The sequence below is a fragment of the Phoenix dactylifera genome, chromosome 17 (genome assembly GCF_051530095.1).
Source record: "Phoenix dactylifera cultivar Ajwa chromosome 17, Ajwa_hap1_PhDact_Kaust_v1.1, whole genome shotgun sequence".
NCBI lineage: Eukaryota > Viridiplantae > Streptophyta > Magnoliopsida > Arecales > Arecaceae > Phoenix > Phoenix dactylifera.
Window position 1 is genome coordinate 220,035 of NC_143206.1, and position 26,932 is coordinate 246,966.

The 26,932-nt window shown below is 44.4% G+C and overlaps 3 protein-coding genes across 5 annotated transcripts; 1 reads left to right on the plus strand and 2 right to left on the minus strand.

Annotated features, from left to right (window-relative positions):
- LOC103696583 (uncharacterized) lies at nt 1-26,867 on the plus strand. Of its 3 annotated transcripts, none has more exons than XM_039117737.2 (5): nt 116-355; nt 1,101-1,169; nt 24,299-24,459; nt 24,536-24,877; nt 25,010-26,867. In XM_039117737.2, exons 3-5 carry the CDS (start codon nt 24,306-24,308, stop codon nt 26,467-26,469), a joined length of 1,956 nt encoding a protein of 651 aa, XP_038973665.1. In that variant the 5' UTR covers nt 116-355; nt 1,101-1,169; nt 24,299-24,305; the 3' UTR covers nt 26,470-26,867. The 3 variants fall into 3 exon arrangements, with proteins under 3 accessions (XP_008776476.1, XP_038973665.1, XP_038973664.1); XM_039117736.2 differs by having other exon boundaries at nt 120-355; nt 1,098-1,169; XM_008778254.4 differs by lacking the exon at nt 1,101-1,169 and having other exon boundaries at nt 1-355.
- LOC148699567 (uncharacterized) lies at nt 12,510-13,292 on the minus strand. Its single transcript, XM_088713777.1, has 2 exons — nt 13,018-13,292; nt 12,510-12,921 (listed from the first exon to the last, which is right to left on the minus strand). The coding sequence occupies exons 1-2, from the start codon at nt 13,290-13,292 to the stop codon at nt 12,510-12,512; spliced, it is 687 nt and encodes a 228-aa protein (XP_088569903.1).
- Nucleotides 14,850-15,734, minus strand: LOC148699568 (uncharacterized). Its single transcript, XM_088713778.1, has one exon. The coding sequence runs from the start codon at nt 15,732-15,734 to the stop codon at nt 14,850-14,852; it is 885 nt and encodes a 294-aa protein (XP_088569904.1).
- Nucleotides 26,868-26,932: the final 65 nt, after the last annotated feature.

The following is a 26,932-nucleotide window of genomic DNA, read 5'->3' on the forward strand; positions in this document are numbered from 1 at the left end:
GGCCTCCATTGGACATGGATCTGACCCAGCCGGAGCCACCGCCACCTTCCACGATGAGTCAGGGTGCAATCGGAGCTTCGCTTGTTTATTTAGCTTACACGAGCCGCAGCTCTCCAATCATTAGCCAGTGGGTTCGGTTCCTTCGCAGCCCTAGCCTCGTGCCTCGACGGTCGTAACCCCACGAGTCTCCTCACGCCGACCCCCGGTGATCGGTCTCATCCAAGCAACCTCCGTTTACCCCCTCCCCCTCCCCCTCCCCCTTCCCCGTCCCCAAGCTTGCAACATTTAGGCTCCGGTGCTTCGATCTCTACTTTGACCCTTCGGATCATCGACTCCGGCGTCCCGATCATCTCTGGTAAGTTCTTTAACCCTAACCCTAATCTTATCAGTGGATTTCCATGGTCCTGTGCCTGGATCCATCTAAGTTTCTTGCTTTTGTTAGATTCATGCCTGAATTTTACTATCTGGTTGGATTTAAGCCTTCGATCTTCCACTTGGATGAGGATTTCGCGTTGTTTGTTCTTGGATCTATCTGTTACGTGCTCAAAATCCTATGGAAAGAGGGGTCGGGATAAATAGATGGAGGGGAACGATGCACGTACGTGTATTAATCGATATTTCGGGACAATTAGATTTAGAGATCCAGAACTAGGTTAGAATGAGATATGGAGGCAAACATTTCGAAACCCAATCCTAAAATTGATCTGGGGCAACGAATATAAAGGGAAAAATTTGATAATGATTGAGAGAGGATGAGGGGGTCAGACCGAAGGCAGCTGGATTTCAAAATCCGGTGGTGGAATTGGAAAGGAATCTGGAACTGGATTGGAGAATTTAGCAGCAATAAGAAAAAAGGTGGGCAAAGAATGGTTCTTTCTTTTATTTTCGATGTTTTGTATTTTTTCCACCTTCAACCGGCATTTGGAAATTCTTTTTTCTTGTCACTGTTAATCTGGCTGTCTTATTTTGCTCCGGATTACACAAACACCATTCGTACTCTCTAATTGATAAATGGTTAAAGTGTTTAGATATTTACTTTTAATCATTATATGCATTACGGTATAAATAGTATTGATATAGACTCTTTTGGAAATCAGCAGGAAAATAGCGAAATAATGCCTTGTAGATGGGTATTGCAATTTGATCAATCTGCATAAGCATTGTTAAAGGTATTTGGAATTGATAAATTGCTCTATTTTGGCATCATAGACCATCCTAAGATTAGGATTCTATTTTGTATGGTTTATGTTGATGTCCATTATTTGGAAATTATGTGTTGTTAAGTTGGTGGTCGATGATGTATCAGCTTCGTTATAGGATGGAGTTACATCGGAGTGCCTACCCTAGACAAATTCGATGCTGGAGTATTTCCCTTGCTTGTAGTGTTTCTTTTGCTACAATTTGGAGATAAAGTATCGTTTGCTGATCCATGCCTCTTTTGCTTTTGTGATACATGACACTTACAATTAGAAGTATTTGCCAGCAATTAGTTGGTGGGTCCAATTGGTTTAGTTTGTAAAGTCATTGGGTGTTGGATACTAGTGACCTTGGTTTGTGTCCTACCTACACTAATTTAAATTTATTATTTTTATAAATTTTGTGGGGATTGGCTACCCCTTCCCATTTTCCAAAAAAGGTCACCACCTTATTGTGATGGAGGTGCTAATTGATTCATAGTGGTTTGCTTTTCTCCTTTGGAATGCTTCCTAATGCATTCTAGTTGCTTGACATTTTAGTGCTTGAGAAGGACAGGCTATATGAAACGTTTTCTTGGTATGTTTAGATGGTACATATGTTTGTAATCTTGCATACTAGATGATTGAATGGAATTGACTTTTCTGATGTTGTATATGGTAAACTTTGGAGGAAATGAGAGATGAATTTTTAGAAAATATAATGGGACGGTATTGGTTTGTATTAAGGAAAGGTTTTCTGTCATTGTATATGGTGACTGCAACCTAAGAACATAGGGAGATAAGAGGGGCAGTTGTAGGATCAATGCCCCCTTGTGTATTGTTCTTTAACTCACACAGTGAATAGTGCGACACATGGGGGGCAGCAACCTTGAAACCGCTTTCCCCCAATCTTTGTTTATTCTGGTGTTCTAGTTGCCACTAGTGGTAGCCTAAACTTGTTCCCTGTATTAACCCATTAGGAAATTTAATGAAACTTATTGTTTTAAAAAGTGGTCCAGACGCTCGCCTATGCGGTCACCTAAGGTGGATTGGGTCCTCATATTCCCAGCTGGCCCTGGGCATGACAAATAAACAGCCTGTCACTTGGCAGGTGCTTAGGTGCACATCTATGCTTGATGAACGAGATTAAGTCAAGTGCTTGGGTTTGGGTTGGATTAGCTTGGGTCAATTCTTTGTTGTTAACCTGCTATCCGACCAATTAGCTTAATACATATGCCAACCTAATACCTTTTGAACATAGCTTTTATTGAGGCAAATCCTAAGGCCTAAAGCTTAAGATGATGAGAAAAAAATGGACTAGCGGTTTGGACTTCACCAAAGATGGATTTGATGCTTGGCAATTAGTAATCAGCTAAGCTGATGTTTTCCTATCCTCCTTTCCTTCTTTACCTACTCATCTTCTTTTTTCTTTTATTTCGGGTTGCTCACAATAATAGTGACGGTGGGTTGGATGGAGGTGGGAACCCTACACATGGTGTTGCTATTCTAGCTCACCATTGTAGACCGTGGAAGGTTGTTCTCAATAGGAATGACTGTAGCTGGAGTTGTAAACAATAGTTGCTGCTATTGCTGGCGGTGCTACTGCCGCCACTATTGCTTCTGCTGGTGCTGTCATATCCATTGCTGTTAGTGGTGCTGCCGCCACAGCTACTGGTGGTGGTTCGCCAAGGATTTTAACCTTTGCTGCTCCAACAAGGAAACAAAAGAAAAATGCCATTCTTCAATATTGTCCCTTTTTTTAAGTTTAGCTCATTATAATGTTCAAAAGAATGCTTTTGATTTGGTCCTACTTTCAGATTTGGTCATTGATATACCACAACATTTAGTAGGCTAGTACTATCTTCTGAATTTCCAATAGATCTCCTCATATTTATTAATTTTTATATATTTTTAATTCAACGGACCGCCTCCAACTCCCAGCATCCGCTTAGTGCCTAAGCACTAAGTAATCCCTTGGGCACCCTGCTTCCGCCTAAAATCTTTTAAAACAATGCTAAAACAGAAATTTTCGGTTTGCTTGTGGTACGTTTGTTTTTCATTGGTTAATGCATTGTTTCATTTATTAATAGATATAGGTTATGTTATCTTCTTGGACCTTACTTTTTAGTAAAACCATTCAAACAATCGTTTTGGATGGCTTGATTGCAATTAAAATTAATGATCATAACTATTTTTGTATAACCAATATGTATTTTTTAATATCGTTATATTAAAAATCATCATGCAAAATGAATTATATTAATGTATTAGGTATAAAAAATTGTGAAATGTATAATTTTGTATTTCCAAATGAATTTTTGTGCCCAAATAAATAGGAATGGGCTAAATATCCTATTGGATTTGTAGATTAGGCCAATACAACCAGCAAAATTATAAGATTACAGGCTAAGCTACTTGTGGATACTTATGAATATAGGCCTAGCTCAGCCTGTAATCCTATAATTTTGCTGGTTGTATTGGCCCAATCCACGAATCTAATAAGATTTTCAGCTCAATCATCTAAATAGACCCTTAAGATGTATAGTTGAAGTAAATGGTGGATTCATTAGTTAGGATATTAGAGGCGTTATATGAAATATGCAATCATGAGTTTATCATATTTAATGTAAGTCGTATTAAGCAATATAATTATTTTTTTTTAAAAAGCTTAAAATGGTTAATTATCCAGATTTGAATATTTTAAAAGTAAAGAGTGCAGCCCACATTTATTGGCATTGTTACATGAATATACACAGAAGAGTGCTGAAATGGATTGAGTGATTTTGTTATAGAAGGAAGATGGGAGAAGGCATGAGGGATGTAAGCGGATAGAGGAAAACAGATCTTGGATGTATATAATAGCCTCTAAATGGTCGAGTAATGAGATACTAAAAGGAGATATAAGGCAACACCAGAAAATAAAAAACTGTACTAAAAAGTAAATAAAAAAAGTATCAAGTAGATCAGAAGAAAAGTTCAAAATAGCCATAACCATAACCATTAGGTCTTAACCCGACTATTTTGGGGTCTTCTTTATGGATTCTCACCAATCATTCTTGTTTAGAACCACCTCTAGTGTTGTTTCTAGATTTTCCATTTCTTTTCTCACAATGTCCTTTTGTGATATATTAGGTTTTCCCCTTTCTTACATACTTCAGCATAATGGAAATTCCTCTTTTCTCCCTGTGTCCATCCATAATGATATCTTTGAATTTTGTTGAGCATGCCACCAATACTATCTGAATCAATTTTCCATCACGTTGCCCTTATTTTGTGGAACTCCTTTGAATCTACAAATAAAGTCATCTCTCAATCCACCCTTTTTAGTTTTACCACATATCCATCTTCATGTTCACATTTTTGCTAAATTTGTTTTATTAAATCTTTTTTATTGCCAACATTTTAAGCCATATAATGTTATAGACCTAGTCGTTCTACAAAACTTTCCTTTAAATTGTCTATTTCTGCATAGATCACAACATACCCTAGAAGCACTTCTTTACACCATCCAATCAGTTTTAGTTTTATAACATATATCTTTATTTGTCATTATATTATTTTTATAATAGATCCCAAATAAGAGAAGCTATCATTTTGCAGTATCTCTTATTGATTAATCTTAGTTATAATCTCATATCTATTTCTATTTTCATAAAGACAACATTCTATATATTTTCTTTGTTTTGTTGATCTTGTAACAACTTGTCTTTTGAAGCTTTTTTTCCCCCATAAATCCATCTTAGCACTTAATTCACTTTTATTTTCATCACTATAATGCCTTCAAAGAATTTATAGCATGATACATCTTTTTGAATATTAGTAATAAGTTCACCTATAACTAATGCCAAAAGATATGGACCTAGGATCCTTGGTGCAAGCCTATTGTAACTAGAAATGTCGTAGTAAAATCATAGCAGCTCTTAATGCTTTTTAATTCTCTAGCATATACATATGTATATCCTTAATGATAATATGTACTGTTGATGGTTACCCTTCCTTCTCAAAGCCCTAAAAATTATATTTCTTGGATATGGCAATTTTTGGGTTTTCTGCCATGCCCCCACATGTAGAAGGAATGATTTGATACGTGTAGAAGGAAAGAGGGGTATAGGTAGGCAAAAATTACATGGGATGTAGTAAAGAAGGACTTGATATCTCGACATCTTTTAGAAAGAGTGGCCTTAAACTAAGCAAAATAAAGAAAAAGGATTCAGGTAGCAGACCCCACTAGTATGTGGGATTAAGGCTTATTTGAGTTGAGATTTTTCCATATCCATACAGATTCATGACATGACACTCTAGATATGATGGGACACCATGACACACCTCCATCTCGTGTGAAGCCCTATGCTGGCGCAAATCATCGAAACCTCAAGGAATGAGAGAGAGGGTTCTACCTCTTATCCTTCTTAGCTTGATTAAACCATGAAAGCAAAAAAGGGAAAAAGGATAGCCCTAAAGGAAAGAGGAGGGAAGAATGGATCTTCATATCTTCCTCAAGGGGCTTTCATCATGCACACTCCAAGTAGCAAGCCTTTCTCTCTCCTTTCTCTGGTTTTTTCCACCATGTATCTTCTTAGCTTGTGATGAAGGGGGATGAGTAAGAGGTGTTGAATCCTCGCATCAACTCGAAGGGTTCCCAAGAGCTAACATGAGGTAGCAAGGGGTTTTTTAAGTGATGTTAACTAATAGTTGGGACTATGGTCTGCCGTACCGATCGATATGGGTCGGTACGGGCCGGTACGTATCGGTACCGGATGGAACTGGTACGATACAGCTATATTTTTCGGTTCCGACTATTCGCAATCGGTACCGGCCCCGTACCGGCTCCGTACCGGCCCGGTACCGGCCCGTACCGATCGGCTCGTACCGACCTCAAATTTTTTTGGCTTTTGCCTGAACCAGCCGAACTGGTATAGTATCGGTTCGGTAGGGTACCGGTACCGTACTGGTGCCCATCGGTACGTCGGTATGGTCGGTACAGCAGACCTACTCTGAAGGAGATGTTAACTTGTATCAACAAAGCATTGATGAGACCATTATAAAGTTCATATAATTTCAAGCAATGAATTGGATGGGATTATAGAGAGAACTGAAACTTATTGCATTTTTAGATAAATGAGGCTCACTATCCAGATATGTGTGTTCGACATGTCATGGGTGTTTTGCTGTGAAGGAAAGAATGCAAATGTTCTTGAGGTGTTGAGCGCTTAGGGTGGAAGGGAGTTTGGAGGCTAAAGTTTTGGGCAGAGCAAGGACCGGTGATGACTCTGATTTTTAACAGAAAAGACTTAAAATTAAAAATAAGTTGATGGTAGAATGGGAGATCTGAATAACTGTTTGTTTGACTCTACCAATAGTCTTCCTGCTCTTTGGTTTGAATCATGGTCTACTGAACCGACCGGTACCGGTCGGTTCAGCCCGTACCGTAGGCATCGGTACGGTACGGCTATTGAAATCAGTACCGACCCAATCTGGATTAGAACGGATTGGTTCATGGCCTATACCGGTGCGAACCGGCTCGGTTCGCACCGGTACAGGGTGTTCTTCATGGAAGACAGCGCGTGGCTAAAGCCACGCGCTAAGTGCCGCACGCTGTGGCACTTTCGGTACGATACCGGTTTGGCTTGGTTCGGTACCGATACCGTACCGGTACCGGACTGCACCGGTACGTCGGCGGTCGATACGGCGAACCTTGGTTGGGACCTTATCCAATTCACATGGGTCAGGAACCTATCTGGTTCTGAGTGTGACAGTGATTCAGATTAGTGCATGGTCGAGTGTCCAAGCAATTGGCCTTTTTTTTGCTGCTAGATAGGCATTAATCATTCAACAAGAAAAAACTATTAGTCTTCTACTAAAAAAATACTAATATTTTCCATATATTCCAGTTTTTTAAGATTGCCGTGTTAGATACTTTGGAATACTTGAACACTTGCCAGTTTAGATAAGTTTTCTCCAAGTCTCATTTTCTCTATTTTTAAATTAATTGCATAAGTAAGATTATTAAGATTTTAAATACTGGTTGGGATGGCGGGCATCCTATCGTCCCGAGTGTCAGGATTGGATGAGTCAGAAAATGAACCTGAATAGGACGGGGCGCCCACCATCCTAGGTGTTGGAGCATGAGGCATCCCATTCACCAAACAAATTAGGATGGCTTGCTTGACAATATGTAGAATCTTCAAGAAGATACTCTATGTTGATCTTTTAAAGTACAAATCCAAATTGGTTCTTTGAGATTATTTCATTTTCCTCAATCTTTGTTCAAGTTTCTATCTTTTTTTTTTTAAATAACTCCGTAGAGTCCCTTATAAGTTTAACTCCTCAATAACTAGAGCAATTTTGTACATCACCTTTATACTTATACATGGGTGCAAAAATGTTTTTTTGATCAATGGGCATTGCCTTAGTTGTTAAATCTCATTAAATTAGTAAACTAGGTTCTGATATCCTATAACTTTCCAAAGCTCAATAGGTACTTTACCTGGCACAAATGACTTATCCTTTATGTATCCTTTTCAAAGCCGTGACCTTAGCTCTATGTTTTGTACAAATTTAACCCTGACGTCTCTTTAATTTTCTCTATAATAAACATTTCTTTGGTAGAATCCTCGCCTAACAAGTTTTGAATATGACATCTTCATCTTTCTTTTCTCATTTTTCACCAATATACTATTGTCCTTATTCTTAATGCATATATCTTCATCGAAATCTTTATAATTCCTTTCCTCTATATTGGATATTCTATAAATTTCATTCGCACATCTCTTAAAACCTAACCTATTATTATATGCTACATATTTAGCACTATTTATAATCATGTCAACATCCTTCTTAGTATTTTATATCTTTCAAAATCTTTGTTTTTGCTTTTTTTTGGCTGAAAACGGGTTTTCATACAATACGTGTACAAATATACCCAATAAAGTAAAAAAAACATTAACTCACGGAGAACCAGTGGCAGCTCCCCCTCTCCCACCCAGAGGGTGTACCCTGAATGATGAGCCGCGAAGGCAGCCACCCAATCGGCTGCCCCATTAGCTTCTCCGAATACATGTTTGGCCTGGACGGCCACCCCAACCCCACACATCATCCCTATATCCTGAACCAAGGGGTGGTCTGTGCCCTCACCCTTCAGCCCCTCCTAGATTCAACTGATAACTGTGGCCGAGTCGCCCTCCAAGACAATCGAGCCAGCCTGCAATACCTGCCTCGCATATCGAAGACCCGCCCAGGCAGCTCGTAGCTCTGCCCTGGAAACCGACGTGCCGAACAACTGACAGCTACCTGCTGCCACCACTCTGGAGTGCGGATCCCGTATCACAAAACCCGCACCACCTCGCGCGCCTCTATCCAGAACCAATCCGTCGAAGTTGACCTTGAGAAAACTCGGAGGTGGGGGTTCTCAGGTGAAGAACACCATCTGAGGAGCTGCCGGAGCAGAGAGGGAACCTTAACGACTAGGGGAATGATTAAATAAGAAGTGACAATTCAACATTTTTGATTTAGCCCTCCGAACTCAAAAATGGCGAGCGAGCTGAAGATTCTGTTTGCTCTTGCTTGGGCTTATTACCCAGCATATTGTCTCACAACCAGCGGAATCAGGAATCTGGGCCACAGGCCAAAAGGTTAATTTCGATAAGAGCCAGTGCTTCAGGTGTTCCGAGCTATTAGAGGTCCATCTGAAGAAGGTCTGATCTCCAATGCCTGTACTCGCGCGAACTCCGCTACAAACCTCGGTGACATCTTGTGCTCACCGAAGGTGCGGGCGTTCCTTGCCAGCCAGATCTGATGTGCTGTGCAGGTCGCTCAAATAGCTTCCTGACATGTCCGAGGGCGGGCCAACCATTGCTGCATTATCTGTAAAAACTGAAGCCTCCCACACCAGACCCCCTGCGGGAACCCTGCCCACAGCCATGCCGACCTTGCCCACGTACACTGGAAGAGCATGTGGTCGATCGACTCCTCAACACTGCATGTCCCGCACTTCGCTGGGATCCCCCAGCCTCGTCTGCTCAGCACTGCTTTCGTCGGAAGGCTGTCCCACTCCACCTTCCATAGGAAGAGTGCCGCCCTCGGGTGAAGTTCTGACCTCCAGATCCAAGTGCAGTCCTGCCTCGGCTCATGCTCCTGCTGGATAACACCGGCGAGGTCTCCCAGTCTGACACTGGACCGGCAAGAGGTCCCCCAAATCCTGACATCAGGCCCCCCACAACCTGGCACCGGAAGGGACCGGATCCTCTCAGCTAGGTATCCTCCAAACAACTGTCGTAGCTTGGCGTCATCCCATGCTGACTCTTCCGGGGCAAGAAGATCGAAGACCCGCAACCCCTCCACTGCCTTAGCATCGATCATGGTCGGCCAGCATCTTAGTGGGGCGGTATCCACCCATGGGTCCGCAGTCACATTAATACTCCGCCCATCGCCAATCAGCCACCTGGTGTTTGCCGACACTGTCGGCAAGTACCTCCCAATCTCACGCCACATGAAAGAGACTCGCCGCCCACTCCATGCCACCTCTGAGCCCTCGCGGCTATATCTGGTCGTTATCACCTGACTCCATAGCCCGTGTGGCTCTAGCAGGAACCGAGCTGCATGCCGAGCAGTGAAAACCTCGCGCCGCTCCAGTAGGGATTGCACCCCGAGATCGCTCTCACTGATAGGTCGGCAGACATGCTCCCAGGCCACCAAATGCACCCCGCGGCCTCCGCCGTGTGACTCCCAGAGGAAGCATCGCAGCAGTCGCTCGACCCTCAGCAAGGTCGTCTTCGGAACCACGGTGTTGGCCATGAGGTATACTGGTATGGACCCCAACACCGATCTGATCAAGGTCAGTCTCCCCATCATAGACAGGGAAGCCGTTCTCCATTCCTCCAACCTGTTCTCTACCCGCTGCACCAGGCTGGAGCACTCTGCCACCCGTAGTCTGCGGCCTGTGATGGGAATTTCCAGGTAGGTCAATGTCTCCTCCTGCTCAGGTATCTGCAGAATTCCTTGAATCTCCTGTCTGACCCTGCTTTCCGTGCTCGGGCTGAAGTGAACAGCTGACTTTTGGAAGTTAACTCTCTGATCTGACGCCATGCAGTAATCCACTACCACCCTATGAAGGACCCATGCATCAGAAACCTGCGCCTTGGCCAAAAGAAGACAATCGTCAGCGAAAAGTAAGTGAGAAAGAGGACTAGCCCCTAGGGCAGGGACATAGGCCTCCAGCTCCCTGCGGGCACACCCTCTGCAAATCACGAGACAAAATGTCAGCACAAAGAATAAACAAATAAGGTGATAGAGGGCATCCTTGATGCAGCCCCATGGTGGATTCGAAGAAAGGTGAAGGTGTGCCGTTGACCAAGATAGAAAACTTTGGCCCCCTGACATACCCCAGGACCCAACCGATCCATCGCCTGTGGAACCCGTATGCCTCCAGTGCTTGCTGAAGAAATCTCCATCTGATCCTGTCGTAAGCTCTCTCCATATCCAGCTTAATAGTCATTAAGCTACATCGCTTCGATGCTCGCTGAAGATTCCACATCATCTCCTGGGCCAGCAGAACATTATGGAAAATATTTCTGCCAGCTATAAATGCCCCCTGCTTAGGGCTGTTAACGAGCCGAGCCGAGCCCGAGCCTCCGCAGGCTCGGCTCGGCTCGTTTCACCAACTCTCCGGCTCGGGCTCGGGCTCGGGCTCGGTACCGAGCCCAGTATTGGGCTCGGGCTCGGGCTCGGGCGGCACAGCTTAGGCTCGGGCTTGGGCTCGTGAAGCTCGTTTGCCCGAGCCCGAGCCCGAGCCCGCCCCATCCTCATCCTCGTTCCTGTCTCCGTCGACCGTCGGAGAGAAGAACGAGCAGCCGCCAGCCGAGCTCGGTTCCGACGGTTCGTCGGAGAAGAATGAAGGAAGGAAAGAAAGAAAAGAAGAAGAAGAGAAGAAAGAAGGATAGAAAGAAAGAAATAATAAAAAAAAGAGAAGAATGACTCACCTCGTCGCGTGCGGCAGCCGCCGGCTTCGGCCGCGAGCACCGCCGGCACGGGCTTCTGCCGCAGGCACGGCCGAGGACGCCACGGGCGCCGCGGGCTCGGCCGCGGGCGTCGCCGGCCGCGGCCCGACCATCCCGTGCGAGGGACTCCCCTCCTCTGTCGCAGTCTCGCCGCCGTCGCCGGTGGAGGAGTCGGCAAAGAGGGGAAAAGAGAGAGGGAGAAACGGAGAAGAAAGAGGGGGAGGGACAACCCTATCCAGTCTCCGATCGAAACCTCCGGAACCGAGCTCGGCATCGGCGGCGGAGGGAGGCAGCGAGGCATCGGCGGCGGAGGAGGAAGGCGAGAGGGGAGGGGAGGGACACCCGGAGGGGAGGAGGGGAGGGACATCCGGAAGAGGGGAGGGGAGGGACACCGGACACCCGGACGCTTCTGGAGAAACCCAGAAGAAAGGTCCGAAAGGAGAAGAGAAAAAAAAAGAAAGAAAGAGGAGGTGGGACCGTGGGACTGTGGGAGGGAAGGATTAAGTGATTAACGGATTGGGTTTGGGTTAACGGGCTAAGTCCGAACTCAAACCAATCCAATTCAATTTTGGAGCCCTCTTTTGGGCTCGCGAGCTGCTCGGGCTCGAGCTCGGGCTGGGGCTCAGATTTAAACGGGCCTCATTTTGGGCTCGGGCTCGGGCTCGTTTGACTAACGAGCCGAGCTCGAGCCGGGCTTTTACCGAGCCGGGCCCGAGCCGAGCCCGAGCAGCTCGGCCCGTTGACAGCCCTACCCCTGCTTCTGACTGATGCCAGGCAGAAGGGGCTTCATCCTATGGACCATTATTCTGGCCACAACCTTATACAAGGTTGTGCACAAACTGATGGGTCTGAAGTGACAGGGCTCCGCCGCCTCCTGACGCTTCGGAATGAGTATGATGAAGGTAGCCTTCCAATCCTCCGGCATCACCGCCTGAGAGAAGAAGCACTGAATAGCCTCTACCACCGCTGTCCGAATGATACCTCAGTACTGTCGGACAAAGAACGGGGGGAACTCGTCCGGTCCCGGGGCCTTGTCTGGAGCCAAAGCCCAGACTGCCTCACGTACCTCCTGTGTCGACACCGGTCGGACTAAGGCTGCGTTCTCATCATCCTTGATTCTCGCATCCACCCTCGGAGGGTGGTCTCTGTCGCCGGAATCCTCATCCTTCGTCCATCTGGCGCGGAAGAAATCCAGCAGGATCTGTCGAATGGAAGGCTCACCTTCCACCCGATGTCCAGACCCGTCTCGCAGCGAATGGATCGTGCTCCGCTGCCTCCGGATAATCGTAGTCCGGTGGAAGAAACTAGTGTTGCGGTCACCCTCACATACCCACTGAACTCAAGATTTCTGTCGCCAGAAGATCTCGTGCTGCCGTAGTAGTGAGTGGTGAGTCGCTAGAAGCCCCCGAAGGTCACCCATGTCATCCACCGAGAGCGCACCTTCTAGATCTTCTTTCCTCTGCAACTCAGTGATCGCAGTCTCTACCCCCTCTACTCTCCGGAAGATATCGCCCGCAACCTCGCGGTTCCATCGCCGGAGACGCCTCTTGGCCAACTCTAGTTTGTGCGACACCCGGTGCATAGCATCTCCACGCACCGGGATGCGCCATGCATCATGGACAATATCCCAGGACTGGGGGTACGATAGCCAAACCTTCTCAAAGCGGAAGGGGCTGTGATGACTAGGTCCCGATGATGTGGAAATCAGCAGGGGGCAGTGGTCCGAGGCGATCCGAGGTAAGTGACTAACCCTGCAGGTAGAAAAATGGAGGATCCAGTCCGGGGACGCAAAGGCCCTATCTAGACGCTCCCAAACCCTAGCACTGCCGAGCTGATTATTGCACTACGTAAACTGAGGTCCAGAGAACCCTAAGTCCACCAGGCCAGTACGCGACACAAAATCGCGAAACTTCCTCCTGTCCACTCTATCCATGAAGGCTACCCCTCCCCTCTTGTCAACCAAACTCAAGATGCAATTGAAGTCACCAACTACAACTGTCGGGACACCCTGGGCGATGAGACTGGTGATCTCCTGCCAGAGGACTATCCTGATCCTGTAATCCGTGCTCGCATACACCCCACACAAAACCCACGGAGCAGCATCAGGTGTCGATACAACCATAACTACCTGTTGGGGGTAATTGTGGAAGACATCAAAGGTCGCCACCCCTCGCCTCCACAGGAGCAGGATACCTCCCGACAGCCTCCGGGAATCGACTGTGTATGTCTCCCAGTCTCTCCCCAGGCGCTGTCTCAAATGTACAAGCTCCTCACCAGATAGTCGGGTCTCACTAAGGAAGCAGATCTCCGGACAAGGAACTTGCACTAACCGTTTGAAGGAAGATATGAAGGACGGCTTGGCCGCCCCCCTACAATTCCAGGCTAGGACCCTCACGGATCACAGTCCACGTAGTCGGCCTCAGACCCATCCTCCCCCTGGGATGCGGGGCCAGCCTCAAGCGCGCTACCTGGGCCCTCCCGCTGCTCATCAGATACGACCTGCATGGCTGCTGCCCTGATACGCTGCACAGCAGTCGTGTGGTCCGTGCCCCCTCCTGGCATCAGCGGTGCAGCCTGACTCCCCTCCGGAAGCGGCACGAGGTGGTCCCTGGCCCCACTCCTGCTGGAGGTAGCCTCCCCCTACTCACCCGCGGGCCAAACCGGAAAACTCCACCAAGGTCAGTGCCCACCTGCACGTCCCATGGCTGTACCTCACTCATCTCGCCCAAAGAGAGAAGGGCATGGCCATCGTGCACGGGGGGTACTAGCTCCAAATCAGCTCCCCGATAAGGAGGGCTGTACCGAAATGGCCCAGCTGGTTCCTCGCTCTGGCCCTGCAACGCAAGTTCAGCACGACTCCCCCGGCCCGAAGCTGATTGGGCCTGCTGGAACTTGGCCCAAGGAGACAATCGCGGGCTGGGCCTGAAGGCCCAGAGCCTGCGGTTCCTCAGCAGTCCGCGCGGCCCGTCGGCCGCGCGCATCCTCGCACGGGCCCAAGCTTCGCTGGGCCCGCGTGACCACAGCGTCGGGCGCGATCTCAGCGCCCGGCGCGTCCCCAGGTCTCGGCGCGCCGATGGCGCGTGGCGCGGCAACGGCGCGGGGCGCGTCGACGGCGTGAGCCGTGCCAACGTCGCGGGGCGCGCCCTGGGCCGCCCACTGGCCCGCGACCTCAGCGCCCGGCCTTGTGGGCCCGGGTGCGCTGGGCCGGCCCATTCAAGTTCCCTCGGCCCACAAGCATGTGGGCCAGCTGGGCCCCCTGGCCGGGATCCCCAAGTGGGCCAAGGCCCGCCGGCGGCCTGGGCCGCTTCTGGATTTGGGCTCGGGCCGCGGCCGCCCGGCTAGGCTTCGGATCGGCCCGCACTGGGGCCTTGCCGAGTCGCCGACTCGGCTCCGGGTCCCCTGACTCGGCCAGGAGATCATCGGCCGAGTTCACCTGAAGGGGGCCGAAGGGGGGCTCCGGGTGCTCGTCCCCCCCAACGGCCAGCGGTGACCGGCGGCGTGCCACCTTCGCTGGCTTCTGCCAGCCGTCGGTGTCCGCCGGGGACACCGGCGTAGTTGGGCGAGCCGCCGGAGACGGCGGCCGAGTCGAAGACGACCCAGGCCCCGAGTGCGGCTCGGTCATCTCCCCCGGCCGCGGCGGCCGATTCTCTCGCGGGAGTCTCCGCCGTGTCGCCACCATTCAGGGACCGTAGATCGGTCCCTGTACCTCCTCCCCGACGCCCGGAGACTGTTGAGCAGGCCCGCCCCTCGGGTCCACCTCTGCCGAAGCCGAAGCCGAACCCCTCTCGGCGCTAGTGGTCGTCGGAAAGCGGCAAGCCGCTGCCTGGTGACCCATCCGCCCGCACCGGGAGCACAAAGCCGGGGCATTTTCGAAGACGAAGGGCTGCCATCTCACCTTCGTCTTCCCCTGGATCAACACGCCCGGTAACAGGGGTTTGATGGTGTCGACCACCACCTTCACCCGGGCGAACCCCATCGCCTGCTGTTGCTCTGTGACGCCGTCCACAGCGACCGGCCGGCCCGCTCGAGCGGCGATGTGGAGGATGGTCGACGTCGACCAGTATTCCGGCGGCAGACGAGGCAGGCAGAGCCACACCATTGCCGTTTGCACGGCCTCCTCCCCGGGTTCGAAATCGGGAACCCATGGGGTCATGGCGAGGAGTTGCCCGGCCACCACCCACGGGCCTTCGCTCAGTGCTCGGTCTCGGTCCTCCGTCGACCGGAACCTCAGGGCCAGGTAGCCGTCCACGAGCGGGACGGCTACCACCTCCTTCAGCTTAGATCGAGCGGCGACATCCTTCGCCACCCACTCGGCTGGGACACGGCGGCCGAAGCTACGGACCACCGCCGCCCGCCCTTCCCACTCGAGCCGAGCCACCTCAATCGGCTCCTCCGGAAGAACCAACACTTCCGGGAAGCAGCGGCTCAGCTGCTCCACCTCCGCGGCCGTGGGCCATTGAGTCACCCACAGCCCCGGCCTCGTCCAGGCGCTGGAACCCTTACCGTTGCCTCTCGCCGCTCCCTCCGTTGTCGTCCCCGCTGGTTGCTTCCCCTTCCGATCCATCGGGCGCCCTGCAAGGAAGAAGATGGTGAGTGGGGGGGTGGCCCTGGGGGACGCCGAGCTGTTTGCTTGGATCCCGTCGCTTGTCCTGCCACCCGGATGGACAGCCGGCCTCCCGCGACGCCGGAGTACCCCTTCGCCTAGACCAGCGTTGACACCGCTGAACAGTTCTTCGGCAGGAAACTAGCCGTTAGGAGTTTCCCCAGAGCTTCTCTCTCCTCTGTTCCACTAGCTGTTGTTACCAAAAGGCATCCTTTGTTTTTGCCATTTGCTAAAGCAAATCCTTACCTTAACTGCCTTTTGTGTCTCATTATTCCACTACTAAGTTCCTTTATGTGCATATCTTTTGTCTTCCGACTCTCTAGAAACATTTTTGCAGAGTCTTTTAATATAATCGTCCAGCTTATGCGCATATTTAGTTCAGTTCTTAAGTTTCAGCTTTTCTCCTTTAATAGATTCGCTCTAAAGATGTAATGTTTTCCCCTTTTAAATTCCACTGTGTTATCATTAGGTATAGGCATTTATTAGTTTTATCTTTTTCCTTTTACACTTAGTATGTATGTCTGATACTATTATTTTAGGATGTGTGGCGAAGCTTTTCTTTGATAGCACCTTAAAAATTTGCTTGTTGATCTCTTATTTCTGTATGAATGTAATGTGTTTGGGATAATTTTGTCCACTCTTAAAGGTTACAAAATATTCATCTTTTCTCTTAATATATGTATTTGAAGTTGCTTGATCATAAGCCACTGTAAACTCAATAATTGAATCTCGTTAAATTCCTGTCACTAAAACCATATCCACCATGTACTTTTTTTATCCTGTACCACTCTTTCATGCATACTTATTGAAGCCAAATTGACTATGCTACTAAACACTACTCCTATCCTGGCTCAAATTGGATTTGACACCTGTCCTTCTAACAATGGAGTTGAAGTCCTTGGTTTTCCTGGACTCTATTGCATCGATTCTTCACTTTGTTCGGGTTGCGTCTCCTTTTCATGGTACTTGTACAAATCTGCTACATCTCCTTTTCATAATACTTGTACATATCTGCAATTGAGATATCCATACCTACTGGATCAATAACATATGCATTATCATTAATTTTCTTCAAACTTTGAAAGGTCTGATCTTTTTTTTTTTGTTCAAGCTTGTTGCATGTTCCTATCAGAAATCTCTCTTTCCTGAGATGTATCATCATCAAAGCACCAACTTCAAATATTTGAAATCTTCTATGCTTATATTTCTCAGCCTTGTATTTGGCACTTGAACTTTCAACGTTGGACCCTTATCATGCAAATTGCTCATCAATCATCTTGTAAGTGCTAGCATTAGAATTTTCCATAGGCGCTCTTGGAACCACCACAATTGGATTCGTTTGAGTAGTTTGATTCCCAGAGTAGTTAAAAACAAATTCTGCTTCTTGTCACAGGGTGCTAAATAATCGTGTGGCACCCTAGCATGCCACACACCAAGGCCAACGCTTTTGGGTCCTGGTGGACATGCATATAAACATATAACAATCTAGCCACACAACCAATCATGCACCTTTATGCCCTTGCCAGGACACTATCAAACTGAACAGATGTGATACCCTTGAGTGCCTGTAAGTAAACTTGACCCCTTGGGTTGACCACAATGCTTTTGCGCATCTGTGTCGGAGTATAGACTCTTTCTAGGAGTGCTTCGCAACTTGGCACCTCTGTGCCAGTTTCATGGCTTTGTCCCACAAGCCAAGTATTGCTAACCCAAGATATCATGATTCCCAGTAGTGTGCTTCTGTGCCACGACATATCTACCATACCACTAATCCACCAGCCACCAAGGTTGGTGGTACCATCCTGAACCACCTAGTTTGGGGCATATTGAGTCGTACTGGGGGTAGACCGGCTCAGTTTTGCCACCTAATACGAGAAACCGGTGAGGGCGGGAGAGAGGGAGAAGGGAAGAGAGGAAAAGAGAGGAAGGCAGAGAGCGAGAGGGCAGCAGAGAGAGAGAGGTGGAGGGAGGGGGAGAGGGAGAAGCGGAGAGAGGAAAGGAGAGAGGGTGAGGGCGGTGGATAGAGAGATAGGCTGAGGGAGGGAGGAGATGCATTGGAATAGGGGTGGAGTCCTTGTTTCAAAAAAAGAAGTGGCTTTGGCCTTTATTTTTGGATTTTTTTTAAAGTGAAGTCGGCAAAGGCCACGTTACATGACCATGCAACGCCTTTCCAAGTTACATAGACCAAATCCATGTTACACGGCCATGCAACACTATAGCTATGTATGAGGCTAAAGGCAAACTATCGTCTAGTGTCACCTAGCAGGACCACTAAGCTTACATGCCCCGTAACCTCTCAAAGCTACGTTTGATCGTGCATGTTTGAGCCCTCTTGGGTTCCACTACCCAAGCTTCCCCACATTGCTCTTGTACCATGATCCTGATCTTTCATCCTTATCATGCCTTTCCATCCATGGCCATATTGCTCGACAATGTTCATGGCTTGTTTGCACATTATTGTGCTCTGACACAATGCTCAAGATCCATGGCTGTACCCAACATTCTTGGTCCATGTCCGACTCGCACATCATAGCGCATTGCCATGACACTGGCATCAAAGTTTGCCCATCAAGTAAATTTATTTGACCGGAACAATTCTTGCACCACATTGTCCTCTCCTTTACACGACCCTCTTGGTTGTCCTTGCTTGTTGGCCCAGCTATAAGGCATAATATTCTGATCAATATTCCTTCAGCCATACTTATGCTCCACAGCTAAGTGAACACGTGCATCTGCATGAGACATCGTCTTGCAATGCTCATGAGACTTGCTTGGTAGGGTATGTCAAACCCTTGCTTGGCTAGTCCCTTGTCACTTTTGTGCTCCATCACAGAGATCAGGAATGCATAGGGTAGCTTGGACAATACCTGGACGATAGACCTCATGGAAATCTCCTCCGTGCAATGTGGCCAGCTTGTTTGACCAACATTGCCCTGAATGCCTCCATGCAGGACCATTCGGGCGTGGCACTGCCTTGCCCCACGATTTTGCCATGTGGGCCTATGTTCTACGGGTCTTGGGGAGTCGGGACCGTGTCTAAAGCACTATGCTTCTCCTTAAATCCATGAAGAGCACGTCTTGGTGATAGATCACCATGCCAAATATCAAGCTTCTCGAGTCTCTTGATATCATGCCATGGTCATGTTGCACCACGTCTGAACATTGCTCCCCTTAATACCCCAGCAAGGCATCCACCCAATGGTGACCCGAGTAGTTCCAAAGTGTTGAGGAGCATTGCACCTTTTGGCGCACACAAGATCCTCCATTGCATTGTGCCATGCCCATGCCGCCACCTCTTGCGACGAGTCTATAGCCACGTCTATGACATTATGGTAATATAAGATCCCATTTTTGGACTTTTCTCCAACTAAATTCCATAATAAATTTTCCAAGCTTCAATTAGCAACTTTAGTTTAACCATCATTTTGTGGATAATATGAATTTGAAGATTCTAACTTATGTCTTCTCTAAAGGGTGCTAAAAGTGAGAGAAATTTAGTATCACGATATAATGTAATTGATCTTGGTACTTCATGTAGATGCACATATTCTTTAAAATAGATAGAAGCCACATTACTTGCATTTAATATTTTCTTGTAGGGAAATAAAGTGAGACATTACTTGCATCTAAGCCTTTTCTTTTTCTCTTTAGAAGAAAATAAAGTAAATAACTTTGCTTCATTTTATTTTTAGGCTATTTTCAAATTTTATTATTTAAATAATTAAAAGATATCGAATACTTTTATTTTTTACATTTTTGTACATAATTTTTAATATTTTTTTAAAAAATTTATGATTTTGATTGTGCTTCGACTAAAGAGATCTCAATATTCGGTGTAAATGCACGAATTCTATAAAATACGTAGAAACCACATTATTTGCATTTCTTGTAGAAAATGAAGTCCGACATTGCTTGCATCCAGGTCTTTTCAACATTTAGTTCTTTCTCTTCAGTAAAAAATGAAGAAAACAAATATGCCCCATTTTATTCTTTAGGTTATTTCCAAAATTTCATTATCTAAAATAATTAAAGGATTTTGAATATTTTACATTGTAAATATTTTTTTAATATTTTTTAAAAAAAATCATGATTTTGGTTATGCTGCAATTATAGGGTAGTTTAGAATGTAGATACATATGATAAAAAGAGTGGTATTTAAATTTAAAAAATATCAATGATTATATATTTGTGTACATTATATCTAATTATTCTATATTTTGAATTTTTAATTTGTTTTATTGTAAACCCGGTTCCACCACATGACCTGATGGTTGGAACAGTGACCCAACGATCTGGCCCCTTGGCTGGGTCGGTCTCTGGCCCGGTTTTAATAACTATTGCCCTAATATTGATACATATCAAGTTTTGAATGGTTGCATAGTTTGACATATTTTTGCAACTAGTTGTCAAAATAAAGTATCCATCCTTCTCATCTAGACTTGGGTCTGGCATTGGCAATATTATAAAATAACATAAAATAGAAGATTAAAAGAGAAAATTCAAAATGTCCATGCTGAAAATGAAAGTAAAACAATAAAATGTGAGCAGAAGTAAAATGTAAAATTAAAATAAAAGTACAAATATGATCCATTGATGTATTTCAAAATTGGTTAGTTATTTCTCATTATGTGAATTATTATATATGCTTGCACTTTTGGTTGATCTACCTTTCTCTTTCTTTAGAAAGGGACAGCTAAGAGGGAGTACACATACAAAAAGGAAGGAGATATACCATTTTTTTCCAGACTGAACTAATGGTGGCACAACATTTAAAAAAATAATAGACATAGAGTTGGATGAAATGGAAAAATAAATCTTTAAGTTGTTTTCTTACATGCAGAAGGTAGCTTAAGGACTGTTTGGTCAGCAAGTTTTATTAGAAAAAATACTCAAAATGAATGAATCTTACAAAAAAAAATGATTCTTTGGTTGCTTTCCATAAAACCTGTTTTGTCAAAATTGACAAGTCATAAAACCTGAAAATAAATTTTATGAAAAACAGGTCTCTCCCTATTTTACAAAGAATCATGCTTTGTGGAAATCTGTTCTAGTGAAACATACAGACAATCAAAAAGTCCTTTATTTAAGTAGTACAACATGGGGGGAATGACAGTAATAGTAGAATAAACTTCTTTTGCCTTTCTAGTGGTCTAGAATTATTCAGCTTTTCAAACGGTCGAGTTAAAAGAGAGGAGAAGCGTTGAATGCATACTGATTTTTCTTTATTTCCTGTTTTGTCCCTCTTATAGTCCTAATGCCCAAGTTCTCAAAAGGCCATTTGGCATGGTAAGGTGAGTTGGTGGGCCTTGTTACCCCATCACCTTGAACTAAGAACACACTTAGAGTCTAGTTGAATGTTAAAATTGTTAAAAAAGTGTTAAGGGAAAAAAATATCATAGATATGGCATGTTTTGCTTGGACACATATGGGAGCTGCACATGAGATGCGCATTCTAAATGTGAACCATTTATAGCTCCTTTTTTTTAGGAAACAAATAAATTGGATTTCCAGTGGCTAGGATGTAAAAGGAAGATATATCTGAGAGATGGAATCTGAATTGGACCAATGAAGTTAATCTTTCTTAGGAATGAAATTTATTAGTCAGCATGATTTCCTTGATTAGGTTTGATTGGATTCATGAGATAGATGAGGTAGTTGGTTTAGGGGGGTAGAGATAATAAATATGTAAGAAAAAAAGAAAACTTATTGTTTGTCATGTGAAGAACTCCTTGAAACAAAATTGACAGTATTTCTAGAACATTCATGAGATTCGAAGTGTCTTTTTATTGTAGTAATCACATGGTTTTCTCTCTGTTTTCATTCCTTTTGCTTTACCTTATTATTACTTTTCTAAACTTTATTTGAAGAGGGAATGGAGGAATGCAACAGTGGTATTTATAGGGAATATCGTGATGGGAGAACTATTAAAAAGTTTTTCATGTTCATGAAATCTGGAATATAAATGATGACATGAAGAAATTCTAAAATCGCATTTAAAGGTCTTGAAAAAAGAAAAGAAGATATAGAAATATCTAGATGAATTGGGAAAATGATTTGGTGAAGCTTGCTGTGATTGATGATTTGTTTTTTTCTTTCAAATACTCATTGACTGTTGAACAAGATTTATGAAGTTAGAACTGTTGCAAGTTAATGGTCTTTTATTAGTGAGATTAGGTTGGTTTGCTCCCATTATTAGAAGTTGATTGATTGAGGTTCTCGCTTAATGCCAACCTAAATGATCGTGTTTAAGAATTCTTTATTTGCCTATTGGTTAGTTCGTCAAATGACTTTCAAGATTGCAGTTATTTCCTTGCTAGCCTACATCGTGTTCTCCTACATTACAAGTTAAGAGTTGAAAATGAATGGTGTTAGAACCTTTTTGTTCATGAAATTATAAACCTTTTGTTAAGGCAGTGTTTCGAAAGACGTGCCTAGGTGCAAAATGCAGGCAAAGCCCACCCCAAGTGCTTTGCTTGTGTTGAGGTGAGCCTGTTTAGAGAGGCGCACAGATAGGTGCAAAGGTGTGTTCCTTGTTGAGGGACAAGGCAAGACACACCTTGATTAATCTATTGAACTTCTGCAGTAATAGATCAAAGCCATTCATCAAAGCTGATCAAAGCTTCACAATTAAAAAGAAAGTGTTGAGAGATTTATTAAGTGACTTCACCAGTTAGGGATAGGGGGGAAAAGAGGAACTCATGGCAGCTCTAGGGTTGTGCAACAAGCTTCTCCTGTCTCCAGCTGCAGCCAGCTGTTTTTAACCCACTTTTTCTTGTTCTGCTAATGTGAACCCTTCTTCTTCTTCTTCTTCTTCTTCCTCTTCTTCTTCTTCTTGTTCTCAAGGCATTTGTGTAGAGCAAATCATAAATGGCATGTCAAGATTTGATTTGTGATTAAGTTTTCTATGACACCTTGCATTTTGTGTATGAAACACTTGCATCTCTACTTCCAAAAATTAAACGTTTCAATTCTGCTAGTCAGGCGTCACTCGTGATTCTTAACAACCCAGTGACAAAACAAGAGTGCAATACACAGGCAGTCTACTGCTTGAGATGGAGATGTATTAGGAAATTCTGTGGAACCCATTGTGGACCTTATGGAATGACAATTGATAGCTAAAAAAGCTAGTTAATTGTTGTCTGATGACTATGGGAATAGAATTATGGGGCAATAACTTTAGTGAATGCCCTTGGCCCATTGGTTTAACATTGTTGATTTGCTGGTTTGGAGCCAGGATTACATTAGGTTGGACAGGAGACATGATTTTTGCTTCATATGCATTGCTTTTCATTGCACTAATCAGTTACGGACTTCACCCCAATTAGATTTGGCACTACAAAAGTATTAATAGGATACATATGAGGTGTTCTAAATAAATGAAATTTATTACCCTGGATAATTATTCTATGAATTTTGAATGATTAATTAGGACATATATACAAGAGAAGCTAGTGGGTGAAGCATTGGCAATTATTCCACAATGATACGCTAAACACATAATTTGCCATGAAATGTTGCTTTGTCATGTCAACTACCAAAATGAACAAATCATTATACATGTTGGAGACCATAGACGACCAGGAACAAGTATTATACTGGACCAATTTTTCTAAAGAAAAGAGTATTATCTTTCTTAAAGTCATTTGATAAAACAAAAAATAAGCATCTTAAATAAAAGTTAAATGTTTATATATTAAAAAGAGGAATCTATATAAACATGAATATGGTAAAATCGTATGCATAAATCAGATCGTCCCAATCAACGTTGGTCTCTGTATAACGGCACCAAGGAATTATTATTGCATTCATTTGCAATATAAATCAAAATTAAAAATATAACTACTTTAAACATCTTCTTCTTGATGCTCAACGAAATATAATTAGTGTAGGATCCATACTTTTAGAAAGAAAGGGAAAAAAATCATCTTTAAATCTTGTAGCTGAAACATGGGTAAGAAGAATCCTGAAAATGAAATAGGAAAGGGGACTATGTGCCAAAAAAGGAGGAAAAGGTATTTGATTGAGCTCAATTAATTGGGTTTTAAGTTTCTTTTCTCTTTTTTCCTGTTCCTCTTAAGCATTCATAGAGCGACAAGATGGAAGTATATCTTTGGAAAAGTGAGCATTAATACCAGAATTTATTTAGATAATGATCTTGTACATATTTCTTAACGTAAAAATATCCTCCTGCCCTTCAGAAACAAAAACAAAAGTGGAAAACCTATATTTCGCAATCAATTCAAATATGGAAATCTTAAGAAATTTCAGGTCATGCCCCTCAGGATTTGTCCATGCCCCATTTCTATTTTAGTATTCATCAATTGAAATAGTTTAACTTATGTGAAGTCCATATGATGTCAAACAAGTCTCCATATTTTCCTTTTTGGAAATGAAGAAATGTATTGCTTGAGTTGAGTCCCTTTGGGAGATTTGTCTTCTCTATTCTGTAGTGAAGATGGGTATCTAAATTTCTGCAATTCTTTGTCTTGAACCATGTAAACTTCATAAATTTGTTAATCTTGCAGGTCAAACATGGTGTTTAAGCATAACAAACATCCTTTTGCTGACATTGACCCTAACCAGCTGGCTTACGAAGACCTGAGACAATTTGATTATGATGGACAAGTTGCTTCTTTTGAGGAAATTTCTTCATTTAGAGGTATTCCGCAGAAATCACTAACTTCAGGTAAATTAAACTAAACTTTTCCTTGCAAGATTGAGGGAATGATTAGCTTAGTTTCTAACATTATTCTGATATAAAGATGGAGGAAGGGAGAATGTCTTCAGCAAAACTCGAGGTGAATTGAGGGTAGGAGGTGATTCCAGTACTGCGATCTCTGTTGTTACGAACAAGGAATATGAGAACAGGAGCGCTGATGCTACAAATGATAACTTTGCACCTGCTCTGGGAGATACCTCCATTATGTTGGGGGTGTCAGGTAGCACCAGTGAAGTTGTCATGTCAGGCCATAGCAAACGGCCTGTGTGTGATGATGAAGCTTACCGAGATGGAAGCAAGCGCCCGAAACAAGTAGACCAAAACAAACAATTGGATTCTTTTCCAGAAATTCCTTTTAATACCTGTGAGAAACTACCTACTTCAGGTATTTATAGTTATTTTCGATTTTCATATGTAACACTTATATGATCATACTCTTTTGAGGAAATTTATCCAGACATGTTTAAGATGGTAAATGGAGTGAGGAGAGGTTTATGACCGACACCTTTACTTTCAGTTGATTCTGACAGGGACTTAGAGAATGAAGAGGTTGCTGCTGTTCCTGAGGATTCTGCTAAAGAGGCAACCAGCAGCCTCATGCCATGGATCATATGTAGTAGAAGTGAAGAAGTAACAAATTTGGACTCAGGTGTTAGTGTCCATTTTCTTCCTAGTTATTTTGAAGAATACCAAACAGCACAAGGGTTCCATCAAGTAGAAGAGCTCTATTCACCTCTTTTTGACTACCCTCCTCGAAAGCCTGTTGCTGTTGGACCAAATCATCAAGCTGATATTCCAGAGTGGAGATCACGAGATTTTAGGAATTCTTTTAAAGATTCAGATGATTGTGTTTCATCACCTTTGACCTCTAGGACATGTTCATCATCAGCTGTTCCTCATATGATTGATGAAGATGATAGTGATAAATGGGTTGGAACTTGTGTCATGCCAATGCCCTGTTCTGACTCTTTGGCTTCGGAAATTAGAGCTGTGCACTGTAAGACAGATTGTAGCTGCCTGGATGAGGGTTCCATCCAATGTGTGAGACAGCATGTTATAGAAGCAAGAGAAAAGCTTAGGAGAATGTTGGGGCAGGACAGGTTTGAAGAGTTAGGTTTCGATGACATGGGAGAGGATGTGGCTAAGAAATGGACTGAAGAGGAGGAACAGTTGTTCCAAGACGTTGTCCTTATTAATCCTGCATCATTAGGTAAGAACTTTTGGAACCATCTACCTCAGGTGTTACCCTCTCGAAACAGTAAAGAGCTAGTTAGTTATTACTTCAATGTATTCATGCTTCGGAAGAGGGCTGAACAGAACAGGTCAGACCCATTGAATGTGGACAGTGACAATGATGAATGGCAAGAAAGTGATGATGGTGAGTTTGCAACAACAGAGGAAGATGAAGAAGATTCTGTAGTGGAATCTCTTGCAAATCAAGGTGATCCTGCTTGTGGTAAAGATGGCCCTGAAGCAACAGACATCAATGAAGATGTTGATGATGAAGATGAGTGTGAGGACTATCCCATTGCTGATAAGAATGAGGAAGGACTCTGTGGTGTTTCTGAAAGATGTGTCAGTAATAAATCAAACTTTTGTCCTACAGTGCAGCTTATTGACAAGAATTTGCAGAATGGTGTGGAGCAAGATGTTCGGGATGATTCATGCATGTCCTTTGAGGGGCAGCAGAATGGGGCTGACTCTTGTGGTGGTGCAGCAGACAATCTCGACATGCAGCATAGTCTGATTGAGGACCATGATAACCTGCTTGAGGAGTACAGGAATGATGGTACAAGCGATATGACAGATCATGAGTTCTTTGATGGTCATTGTGACCCAAAAACATGGGATATCATTTACAACCGTGGTGCAGGGAAAGATGATTTTTTGTCAACCTGTAATGTGATTGAAGAAGTGTTTGGGAATGGAGCTTGGGAGAACGATGCAAACAACAATCATGGTGTTAGCCAGCCTTGACACATCTTGTGAGCATACTGTGCTGGCCTGCTCTCACCCACATATGGCTCGGCTTGTTGCCTTACAGTCTCTAAAGTTGAAGTAGTTATATATGCAGGTTGGTTCAGTCTTTCCAATTTTCCGTTGTACATTGAGGAAGAATGGCAGGTCTGCCTTGTAAAGTTGGTGTTGAAATATGAGGTTGGTTGTGCTTCCATGAGGGGCCTAAAAGATTGCTCTCATGGTTTGCATCATCTGTGAGTTGTAATATCTTTTTATTTGTAGGGCAGCCATCATCTTTCCATCATGATCACGTTTTCTGTGAAAGGGGTAATATGTTGTTTAAAACTAAACAAAATTTAGTGGTTAATTTTACATTTATCTGTCTAATGAAGCTCTATTGCAGCAATTTGTTATTACTAATTGGGTCACTGTTACTGTTGCAAATGTTCATACTTTGTCCTTGATAAAAAGGCAGCCTCCT

Excerpts from the sequence above, each read along its gene's own strand:
- LOC103696583 (XM_008778254.4), top strand. The coding sequence starts at position 24,306 with ATGGTGTTTAAGCATAACAAACATCCTTTTGCTGACATTGACCCTAAC. Across the intron at positions 24,460-24,535 it reads GCAGAAATCACTAACTTCAG|ATGGAGGAAGGGAGAATGTC; the intron begins GTAAATTAAACT and ends TCTGATATAAAG. Across the intron at positions 24,878-25,009 it reads TGAGAAACTACCTACTTCAG|TTGATTCTGACAGGGACTTA; the intron begins GTATTTATAGTT and ends CTTTACTTTCAG.
- LOC148699567 (XM_088713777.1), bottom strand. The coding sequence starts at position 13,292 with ATGGTTGTATCGACACCTGATGCTGCTCCGTGGGTTTTGTGTGGGGTG. Across the intron at positions 12,922-13,017 it reads TTCTCTGGACCTCAGTTTAC|GGTTAGTCACTTACCTCGGA; the intron begins GTAGTGCAATAA and ends TTCTACCTGCAG.
- LOC148699568 (XM_088713778.1), bottom strand. The coding sequence starts at position 15,734 with ATGGATCGGAAGGGGAAGCAACCAGCGGGGACGACAACGGAGGGAGCG.